The 12,250-nt window shown below is 34.2% G+C and overlaps 1 protein-coding gene across 2 annotated transcripts; it reads right to left on the bottom strand.

Moving 5' to 3' along the window:
- Window positions 1-1,774: 1,774 nt before the first annotated feature.
- LOC115420056 (protein FAM107B) lies at window positions 1,775-11,454 on the bottom strand. Of its 2 annotated transcripts, none has more exons than XM_030135217.1 (5): window positions 11,272-11,454; window positions 7,732-7,753; window positions 2,552-2,732; window positions 2,313-2,469; window positions 1,775-1,932 (listed from the first exon to the last, which is right to left on the bottom strand). In XM_030135217.1, exons 1-5 carry the CDS (start codon window positions 11,293-11,295, stop codon window positions 1,834-1,836), a joined length of 483 nt encoding a protein of 160 aa, XP_029991077.1. In that variant the 5' UTR covers window positions 11,296-11,454; the 3' UTR covers window positions 1,775-1,833. The 2 variants fall into 2 exon arrangements, with proteins under 2 accessions (XP_029991077.1, XP_029991074.1); XM_030135214.1 differs by having other exon boundaries at window positions 2,552-2,738; window positions 11,272-11,449.
- Between the last annotated feature and the right edge of the window lie 796 nt (window positions 11,455-12,250).

The following is a 12,250-nucleotide window of genomic DNA, read 5'->3' as shown; positions in this document are numbered from 1 at the left end:
ACCAAGGGTTTAATGGACTCTATGCACAGCCGCACTACTTCCTGAACCTCAGGTGGGTCCTTTATTTCCTGTCTTTCATTACTGGACACACTGATTAATCCAGGTGTGCCTGATTAATCAGCAGTCACAACAGGAAGTAGCAGACACACCTGGATTAATCAGTGTGTCCAATAATGAAAGACAGGAAATAAAGGACCCACCTGAGGTTCAGGAAGTAGTGAGGCTGTGCACAGAGTCCATTTAGCATAAACACATCCACAAAGTGAATGAATTTATGAAAAACACCCATTCAGCTGAACATCACAAACACAATGTTCATCATCAGTATTAAAATTTTGGTCAGCAGGCTCCGGTGTGTAATTTTATTGAAATAACATTAGGATATAATTTCTGATATTTTATCCAAACAAAATGATGAATCATCTAATAATCTATGACTTATTTTTCAATTATGGTGCTAAACATGTGTTTGAATCACCGTTTACTGCAATGCACTTATATTTCAGGTCTCATCATGTCTAACTCCTGTAAATCAGTCCTTAAATATAAATGCAGCTTGATTTTTTTTTTCAGAATATGCACAAGAACATAGACTGATTATTATTTAATAAGACAATTCTATGTTGTTTTATTTTTAAAGTAAAAGATTTTCTGTCAATCCCTTGTATTCATTGTCAAATGAAAACAGAAAGTTTGATTTAGATATGACTTTGACTTATTAGTTTGACAAAACTAAATGTCTTCACATCATATATTTTTAATTACATCATATTCTGAATATTACTAAAGGATAATATACAGCTCTGGAAAAAAAAAAAAAGAGACCACTGCAATTTCCTGTGAAATCAGCTTGTCTGCATGTATCACAACCATTCCATTTCTGTGTCTGCTGAATTCCAACACAAGCACACCTTATTCTACTGAATAAACACCTGATCCATGTCTTATTTAGGAAGGAGAAATAAAAAACACTACTGTGGCCATCACTATCTTCTGACAATAGGCAAAAACAGTGCTATTAGTACTGCAAAAGTAAATGGAATCCAAAAATAAGTGTTGAAAACTACTGGACTTCTGCTCTGATAATGTTCCCAAACTCTGAGGACTGGTTCTTCTATCAGGACAATGCTCCTGGCCTCAGCTAGGTCAATAAAGGTGTGGATGACGGACCACCAGATGCAGACCCTGTCATGGCCAGCCCAATCTCCAGACCTGAACCCACTCTGAAAACTTTTGGAATATAATCAAGAGGAACATGGATGGTCACAGCCATGGAACATTGTTGAACTTCTTGAATTTCTCTGCTAGGAGCTGCATAAAGTCATCCAACAGAAATGGTGGAGAGCCAAGCCACCTGAAAGCTGTCATTGAAAATCAGGGATATTCCTATCAGGGATAAGTTACAACATTAGTTTTGTGTTGTTTAGAAATTAATATGAACTTGTGTTCTTTGCATTATTTGAGGTCTGAAAACACCTGCATCTTTTTGTTATTTTGACCATTGTGTTCGGCAAATACATGCTCTAAATAATAATGTTTTTATTTGGAATTTGGGAGAAATGTTGTTGGTAGTTTAGAGAATAAAACAAAAATATTCATTTTACTCAAACACATACCTATAAATGGTAAAATCAGAGAAAGTGATCATTTTGCAGTGGTCTCTTATTTTTTCCAGAGCTGTAGTTGCTGCATCTTAAAACATCACATTACAAGCATAATGCAAATTGTTGTTATTCTCAGGCACATTACAAACATCAGACTGAAATATTTCATGTGAACGTTAATGATGGATTATTTTAATGTTCATTGCACTGGGGACCGTTGTTTCAGAGTTTAATTATTTTCTCCCACATCTGTCATTGTCGTCCGTCGCAGTCTGTGTTTAACTTGAAGAAACTCTGGCTCCTCACGTTCTTCTTTTTTTTGCTCCATCTGTGGAAAATAGGGAAAAACATCTTTAATTTCTAAATCAGTTCCCCAAGATATTCACAGTTTTCAATGTAAAACACAGACGAACCTTTAAACATACTGTAGATTAAAAAAGCTATACTGTGGAGGCAGAGAATGGATTATCCTCTGTCAGAAACACTGTCTGCACTGCTCTCTACTGGCTAAATACAGAATAACTTAATTAAACAATAAGATTAACATTGGTCATCAGTGTGAGAAATGTTAATTGTTTTAACTGATGTAATGATTTGTTAGATAAAATTAATTAATTTATTTTCAATTCATTTTTAAGTTTTTTTAGGCTGATGTGATGAGGACACTTATTGAGGATGTCATAATAATAGACTGTGATCTTTTTAGACCTTTTCAAGTCTCTGGTGTCTTTTCAACAGCTCTTGGTGAAGTGGTAATCTGCTCTTCAGTCTTTCTTCCTGATCCCTCCTCGCCTTCATCTTTTGTTCCCATTTCCTCTTCTCTAGGGCCTGCTGGAGTTCAGTCTTCCCCTCTTGAGACACTCTCCTGACAAAACCAAAGTCTCGGTGATTTATATGAACAATGGTGCTGAAATGGAATTGTTTATGAGTTGGTGCATCTGTCCGACCTCCTGTGGCTCATCCGCAGTTCTCTGTGGAGCTCCTGGTGGCTCTTGGAGGATGTGAAAGGATTCAGAGGTTTTTGGGGTGTGATTAGACATCTGCTTTCATCTTCAATTTGTTGTTTGGACGTGAAAGCCTGAAGCTCTGGACGTGGGTCCAAGTGTTCATTTTGGTTTGTCTGAATCGCTGTCGCTTGAAGGAGAGGAAAACCAACAAACAAACTTACACCTTCATATTATTATAAACATCTAAGTCTGTCTGAAGATATAAATGCAGCCTATGGGAAGAAAACCATTACAACGAACTGATGCTGCTGTGTAAGAGTATTTAGGACTAGAAACCCACTGGATTGAAATAACACTACGACTCATTCTGATATTTGACTGATATTTAACCACTTTTCTTAAATTGACCCATAAAATTCAAAAACTGAATCTGAAACAGTCTTTAGACCAGCGTTTTTCAACCTTGGGGTCGGGACCCTACATGGGGTCGTCTGGAATTCAAATGGGGTCGCCTGGAATTTCTAGTAATTGATTTTAAAAAAAACAAAAAAATCAATACAAACTGTGAGTCTGAAACTGAAGCACTGTGGTTCTATTTATCTGTCAAATGTTCATTGTGGTCGGTTTCAGATGCTGCAGCTCTTTCATAATTCATAGTTTGAGTTATTGTTTGTTCAGTATTAATTGTCAGCCTTGTAAATCTGAGCTGGACTGACTGTACATATCCTGACCAAGGAAAATAAAATTCTCACTTTGTGCAGTAATCTACACCTGGCTTTTCTGCCTCCGTCCATAATAATATATATTATATAGACTAAATGTTGTCTAAAATTGACGTTTATTTGCAAAATAGTATAGCAAACTATTACATGATCAAAAACAAATTAATTTTAGCCAAAAAAAAAAAAAAAAAGCCTCAGTTTTGCATGTCTGGGGTCGCCAGAAATTTGTGATGTTAAAATGGGGTCATGAGCCTAAAAAGGTTGGGAACCACTGCTTTGGACTTTAGTTTTATTAAAATATACCGCAGCATTTTTTGTGTTTGATGAACTAGGATGCTATAGTATGTCAAAATAGGTGATATTTCACCACAGTCAACTGTGATAAAACCATAAAACACACTCTCTCTGCTCTTTGAAATATTAAATAAGAATGAAACACATGTATTAATGGCTTTGTGTTCATTTTACTTTGAACTTTGGTGTAAGATTTGATATTTTGAGGAATCATTGGACTGTTCTGACAGCGAAGACAGGAGTTATGTCAGGGTTAAATAACTGCAAAGATGGAACTACTTTACGTTTCCCTTATATTATGAAATTATGTTTTATAATGGATTATGATGTGATGTGTCTTAAGCACTAATACATTGCCCTGCCAAGAAATAAGTCCCCACCTGGGTTTAACTAAACCAATATTTCCGAAACTTCCATTAATTACCACAATGATTAATGTGTTTCAGCCACAATTTTTTTAACCCTTTAACTGATTCAGTGAGTATGTTCTCATTTCTTAACCACATATCAGTTTGATAGAGAGCATAAAGGTTGGACTGGGTTTCAATGGCTAAAAGGTCATGTTGTCTGATGAGTCCAAAGTGATCCTGTTCCATCAGAGAGACGAGAGGCAGCTGAAGTGATTACCCATCATGCCTAGTGCCTACAGCGCAGGCCTGTGGGGACAGTGTTATGATCTGGGGTTGATTCAGTTGGTCAGGTCTGGGTTCAGCAACGTTTTGTGTCCATAAAAAGATGGAAATAAATGTTGTGACACATCATTAGTTTATAGTAGGTGTTGTTATTAAAACTAAAGGCTAAATGAGTGTAAGGCTAAATATTACATTTGTCTAGCTTTTACATGTCTCATAAAGTGTCATGTGACTTAACCTGTTTGTACACAATAATACACAGTCCAAAAGTATCCAAAGCATGGATATGGATTCTGGATATTTTCATAGATACACACAAAACAACTGATCTACTTCGATAACCCACAAACCTGCAGTCCAGCTCTTGAGGTTTGCTCAGATGTTTCATTTTAACCCTTTCATGCGTGAATTATGAGAACCTTAATCAAGATTTTTTTTTTCCTGAGTGTTTTTATTCCTCTTTAGGCATGAAAAAAACAATGTGATTGATTTTTCTTTTCTTTTTTTTTTTTTTTAATGAACCTATTTTTCATGGAGTTACAAAAATGTCCACTCAGCTGGACACCGTTCGTTTAATTTTTGAAGCTCAGAAACATACATTTACTGACATACTGTATGAAAACTATTAAATAAAAGCATTTTTAACCTCCTGACACCCAGCAATACATTTTTGTCCTCTGTAGGGGACAAAAGTTTGACAGTTTGACTTAAAAAATGCTGTCCATTGCAAAGGACATTCCATTAAAAAAAAAAATAAATAAATAAATATAATTTTAAAAAATGTCTCGAAAAAAACCAAAAAACTGTTGTATTATGGAGTTTCCAATTAAGACAATTGTTTAATGGAAAAAGCAAAAAAATTCACTTTCCTGGGTCTCAGGAGGTTAATGCTGCTAATCTGATGATTTCTCATATTTTAACATACTATAATACTAGTTATGACTCACTCATAATATGCAAAAAAAGAAAACAAAACATTTTTGTTGAAAAACAAAACAAAACTCTGTTAATTACAGTCTAATAACAATTAACAATTGATTTAGATAAAAGAACAAGAAAGTTGCAGTAATGGTATGAATGTTAGTGTATGGGATGATGCATAAGTGTCCACTGTGTTGGTTGATATGGAACTAAAACAACAAAACACATGAATATACAAGAGAACAGCTGTAGAATAACTGTCCACTGTAGTGACCACTATGCATGAAAGGGCATAATGCAAAATATGCACCTTTAATCATGTTCAATGTCACTCTCCAAATGGTTCATCATCAATTATTTAATGGGTTAATCTGCTTTTCAATCACAATGTGGCAGGTTATTAGACAAAAGGAGACCAAGATTAAAACATATGAACCTACTGTGCTTATGCTTATAAATATGCATCGGTGAACTGCTTACCTCATAAAGACCCGAACAGCCACTGGTGACCCAAACCATCTACTGATCTAAACTGTTTAATACCTGTTGATCCACTAATCCTATCAATCCCTGTAAATATTTGGTGTAAAATACAGTTTGTCATCTTTTCATGGTCATCAGATATGACTCATTTAGACGGTCAGAAGCTCTGTAGTTACTATGAAAACGCCGTCATCTTCTACAACATTGATTCACTGGTAAAATCCATAGAGTTTGATCAATGACAGTGGATGGACACACTTTTTTTATGTTCATTTAGTGATAGATTTTACTGAAAAAGTAACTTTTATCTCTGTCATTTGATATAACCCTCAAATGTAATATCAGCATGATGATTAAAGTACATGATCAGTAAATTAAATATAGAAAAATACCTGATTGTTGCTGAAAAAAAGTTACAATACAGAGGATAATATTATAATAAATTATGATAAATCACTTAAAGAAGGTTAAATAGAAAGAAAAAATCATTTGGAAACTGCCACAAAAGTGGCACTGAGTCTTTATGGGTTAAGCATTAGAGTTACATTAGTTTGCACTGATGTAGTTCAGAGTGTGTTTTAGTCATGTCTTAAACACAAAAACTAGAAAATAATTCCTTTCAAATGAAATGCAAGGCATCCATTTTAGGAATTACAGTTATTCTGTTTAAAGCCTCATTAACCTAAATGAAGTTGCCTGAAAAAGTTGACAGAAAAAGATTTTTATGTCAATCTGTCCAGACAGTAAATAGTAATAATAGATATTATTATTTCTTTCAGGTGAATATTAACCCATAAAGACCCAAACATTTACCAGTGACCAAAACCATTTACTGATGTAACTGTTTAATACCTGCTGATCCACTAATCCTATCAATACATGTAAATAATTGGTGTAGAATACAGTTTATCATCTTTTTATGGTCATCAGATATGACCCATTTGGATGTTCAGAGGCACCGGGGAAACACTGTCATCTTCTACAACATTGATTCACCAGTAAAACCCATGGAGTTGGATCAATGACAGTGAATGGACACACTGGGTTTATGATCAGTTAATGAGAGATTTGACTGGAAAAGTCACTTTTCTTCAGTTTTCTGTTTTTATAATAAAAACCTTCAACTTTTATCTGAGCTTTTGTGAACATCTACATCACAGGTGTCAAACATGTGGCCGGGGGCCAAATCCGGCCTGCCAAAGGGTCTAGTCCGGCCCTTGGGATGAATTTGTGAAAAGCAAAAATTACATTACGATGTTAACAATCCTTTTAGTTTAGGTTCCACATTCAGACTAATTCAACCTCAGGTGGGTCATAATAACCTATAAATACTCACAACTCCAAGTTTTTCTCTTTGTAAATGTAAATGTTTTCATGTATTTACACTAAAACAAAGTATAATATTGCAAAAATATCTGAATAACCTAAACAAATGTCAACAATCTGAAATATCTTAAGAGAAGTAAGTGCAATTTTAATAATATTCCACCTGTTACTGAATGTTTTGTGTATTTGTAGATCCACTGTGATCTGTAAGTTATAATGTACATGTGTAAATGATAAACTGAGGCAGAATATTGTTAAAATTACACATTTTTTCCAGTTTGTTCATATTATTCACATTGTTTGAAAGGGTAGTTTGTAGATGCAAACATTTTCATAATGTAATTTTACTTTTTTCACTCTAAAACATAGAGAAAAGTTTGGAGTTGACATTATTTATATATTATTATATTATTATTTTACTGGTTCGGCCCACTTCAGAACAAATTTAGCTGAATGTGGCCCCTGAACTAAAATGAGTTTGACACCCCTGATCTACGTGATCAGTGAATTAAATATAGAAAAATACATAATTTTTACTGGAAAAATACAAAATAAAGAGAATAATATTACAATAAATACTGTTAAATCACTTAAGGAAGGTTAAATATAGAGAAAAAATCATTTGGGAACTGACTATAAAAGTAGTGCCGGGTCTTTATGGGTTAAGATGGAAATATTCCACACGTCTTCTAGTTAAGACAGAAATAGGGAAGATCAGCACATGCAACATGATGCAACATCATGACTGTATCACATATTTGTAGATTCCTCACCAGACCTGTTGGGTGTGTGTAACATGTACCTGAAAACTGCTGAAGGTCTCTCTGTCAACAGAAAATAAAGACAAAAGTTATTGTTCCCACCAGCTCATGTGACATGATCTTTTGTTAAAACACTGCTATAGAGAACAATAAAAGTACATGAAAAAAGAAAAAAAAAAAAAAACACTGTAGAAATTAAAGCACACCAACTGTCTTGGTCGGGTCAACGACACCAGTTTATGCAAATGAAAAATGAGAGCCAACCCTGACACAAAGCGGTATTATGATCCTGATAGACAAATGAAGTGTCAGCTGTAGTTCCACATCTCCAGTGAAGCGAGTGGCGTTACTGCTGAGGTGGAAGGCTGCCACCTCATTAATGCCCGGATCAGACAAAACACAGTTAGAATCCCCCTTAGTTTCTCATTTGGTGGAGTTTGAGCAGAATTAATAGTGAAGACAAGAATGATCCCCCTGTGGACTTCAAACCAGACTGCAAAATAAACCAGTTTACTCAACTTTTTCCCATGTGAATGAAATGTGTGCAAAGGCTGATTAGGCCTTTTGCAGAATATCAAATATAGTTAGAGATGCATCATCATCTGCATGCGTGGATGTAGGTTTGGATTGAACATTTGAGGAGACATATTTAGTGGAAGGAATTCAGAGGAGTAAACATTTTATTTCCTGCATTCTGGTGATTTTTTATTTATTAATTTTTGCCTTGAGATTCTCAATGTTTTTCAGCTCAAGACTGAAAACATATGAGACCCAAAGTTGGAAAAACACATCACGAATTGGAATAATAAACTACTGGAGGAAAACATACCAAATCATGGACTTCTGAGGTGTATGAAATAGACAGTATATCAGGGATGTCAAACTCATTTTAGTTCATGGGCCACATTTAGCTAAATTTGATCTAAACTGGGCCGAACCGGTAAAGTAATAATATAGTAATAATATAGAAAAAATGTTAACTTAAAAATTTTCTCTATGTTTTAGAGTGAAAAAAGTAAAATTAAACAATGAAAATGTTTACATCTACCAACTATCCTTTCAAACATTGTGAATAACATGAAAAAACTGAAAAAATAAGAGTAATTTTAGCAATATTATGCCTCACTTTATCATTTCCACGTTTATTATAACTTACAGGTCACAGTGGATCTACAGATACACAAAGCATTTAATATCAAGCACAATATTGTTAAAATCATACTTACCTCTCTTAAAATATTTCAGGTTTTTCATATTTGTTCAGGTTATTCACATTTTTTGTGAAACTATACTTTGTTTTAATCTAAATACATGAAAATATTTACATTTACTAAGAGAGAAATTTGAAGTTGTCATAATTGTTATGTTATTACGATCGTATTTTACTGGTCTGACCCACTTGAGATTGAATTGGTCTAAATGTGGAACCTGAACTAAAAAGGATTGTTAATATCTTCAGTGTAAAGTTTGCATTTCACAACTTCATCCCAAGGGCCGAACTGGACCCTTTGGTGGGCCAGATTTGGGTCCTGGGCCACATGTTTGACACCTGTGCACTATATGAACAAAAGTACTGAGACACATTGAACTCAGGTGGTTCTTTGCTAACATGGGGCTGGAGTAAGAAATACTTGTAACAATTGTCATAATATAATTTTATGTTGCAATAAACATCATCACTATATTCATTTTTACCATGTCTTTAGGGTTAATTTTGTTTAGGGGTTTGATTTACCTTAATTTTACACTACTTAAAATCATTAAAATTGTTTTAAAGGTTCCGCATCTAGATTTATGAAATATCTGTTATGTTGTGACCATAATGATTTTAAACCACAGATGTAAATCAGAAAGAAAACATCAGCCTTTACACTTAAAATAAATATTATTGATAATGTCAGCATTTGTCACAATAATTACTTGATTAACAGCTGATGTGAACATATTTTCACATCAATAAGAATGAAAAATATGTTGTGTCCCAATATTTTTGTCAATGTTTGTTGTATGTCAGTATAAAAGTTCATCACAGTTGGATTCATTTTGTAGAGTGCAATGTTACATTTCTCACCAATTCATCACTAACTTGCATTGAAAAAATGAGGACCACTATGTAAAATTCAATGTTTACTGCAGGGGTGTCAAACTCATTTTAGTTCAGGAGCCACATTAAGCCCGAATTGATCTCCAGTGGGCTGGACCAGTAAAACGATAGCATAATAACCTGTAAATAATGACGACTCCAAATTTTTCTCTTTGTTTTAGTGCAATCAAAATTAAATAATGAAAATATGTACATTTACAAACTATCAAAACAAAAATGATGTGAATAACCTGAAAAAATGGAAATTTCTTAAGAAAAATAAGTGCAATTTTAACATTATTACACCTCAACTTACCACTTATACATGCATATTATGGATTGGATCTACAAAAGGCACAAAATATTTAATAACAGGAAGAATAATGTTAAAATTTTCACATTCAGGATAGTTTGTAAATGTTCATATTTTCATAATTTAATGTAACTTTTTACACTAAAACCAAGAGAAAAATATGGAGTTGTAATTATTTAGAGGTGTAATGTAATATTATATTTTTCACATTAAACTAAGAAAATTTGGAGTCATTATTTATGGGTTATTATGCTATTATTTTCGTTGAGATCACATTGGTCTGTATGTGGAACCTGAACTAAAACGAGTTTGACATCCTTGATTGTGAATATCTTAAGTATAATTTTTGCGCTTTGCAAATTCATCCCGCGGGCCTTACTGGAACCTTTGGCGGGACCGGTTCTGGTCCCCGGGCCAAATGTTTGACACCCCTGGTTTACTGTATGGACAGACACATCAATTATCTACTTGTATATAAAAAAAACAGGTATGAATTTAGAATAATATAAAAAAAAAAAAAAAAAAAGAAAAACTTCTGGCTTTTAAAACTTTTAATTGTGTGGACAAATACAAACAGTGGGGGTAGACAGACTACGCCCCCATGCTGCTGAAATCTACATCTATGTCTGGATGCCACATATTGTTCCATGTTTGCACAAGTTGCACTTTATCTGCAAAATGTCTGGACATATTCACAAACAAGACAAATATATTGACAACCAGCATGTAACACTGAGATAAAGTTCAAAGAAAATGAGAGTCAAATTGATGAAAAGGTTTGGACAAAGTATCTTAGCTATAATTCAGCTGCAAGGTGGTGTTTAGATGATGAGGATGAGGAAAGCGTCCTGCTGTTGGAATAAATTTCACACAGTGAGATACTGTGAGGAAGAGAATTAATAAGACGTGATGGCGTGAATACTCTCCATGGACCTCTGTACGGCGTTAACAGGGCTTTTTTCTGCATAATCATATGCATTTGGTTTGCATATTAATTGTCTGTCAACAATAACAGACAGGAGCAGCTCAACTACTTTTAGACCTAGCACAGAAAGACTCTAAAAAGACTAATTTTGCAGTAAAATCAATTAAAATCACAGCATGTTTTGTTATTTATTGAAACTATTCTAACCAAATAAACATTTACTTTTCAGAGTCATTAAAGCAGAAATCAACAAACTGTACCTTCTTTCCATGAGTGACTCCCATGTCCACAGTGTGGATTCAGATTAGTTTCTGCACAAACACTGCCTGGGCTCAGACCGGACAGAGTTTCAACAAGAATATGAGTTTACTCTCTCTCTACTCTGGCAGCCAAGAATGCCAGCAAGAGAAAAACTGTGTGTGCTGTGACCAGCGATGATGCTCCCAGGGAAGCAGCAACTGAGTGGAAAGCAAACCCTGGAGAGGAGGCCAGAAGTGTTCGAAGAATATTTACTGTGGTGGAAAAAACAACGTGGAACTGCAGGAGGGAAGAGTAAACAGAAAAAAACAAAAGTCTGTACGGAAAGTAGAGAAAATGGTGGATAAAGACTAGACCAGGGGTGTCAAACTCATTTTAGTTCAGGGGCCACATTCAGCCTAATATGATCTAAAGTGGGCCGGACCAGTAAAATAATATATATAATAGGGTAAGAACTTATAAATAATGTCAACTCCAAAGTTTTTTTCTATGTTTTTGAGTGAAAATAAGTCAAATTCCGTAATGAAAATGTTTACATCTACGAACTGTACTTGAACGTAACATGAACAAATATGAACCTGAAAATTCTTAAGAAAAATAAGAGCAATTTGAACAATATTCCGCCTTAGTTTATCATTTATACATGTGCATCACAACTTACAGATCACAGTGGATCTACAAATATACAAAGCATTTAGTAAGAGGCAGAATATTGGTGCAAGTCCACATACTTCTCTTAAGAAATTTCAGGTTATTCACATTTTTTGTAAAAGGCTAGTCTGTAAATGTAAACATTTTTGTGTAATTTTACTTTTTTTTTTACACAAACACAAAGAAAAAAAAAATTTGTTTTCATTATTTACAGGTTACTGTGATAGTATTTTACTGGTTCTGACCCACTTTAGACTGAAATGACCTAAAATGATTTTAACATCCTTGATTGTTAGTATCATCAGTGTAATTTTTGCATTTCACACATTC

This window comes from Sphaeramia orbicularis, chromosome 5 (assembly GCF_902148855.1).
Source record: "Sphaeramia orbicularis chromosome 5, fSphaOr1.1, whole genome shotgun sequence".
Lineage (NCBI taxonomy): Eukaryota > Metazoa > Chordata > Actinopteri > Kurtiformes > Apogonidae > Sphaeramia > Sphaeramia orbicularis.
The sequence above is the reverse complement of the archived record's forward strand: the minus strand, read 5'-3'. Positions and strand labels throughout refer to the sequence as shown.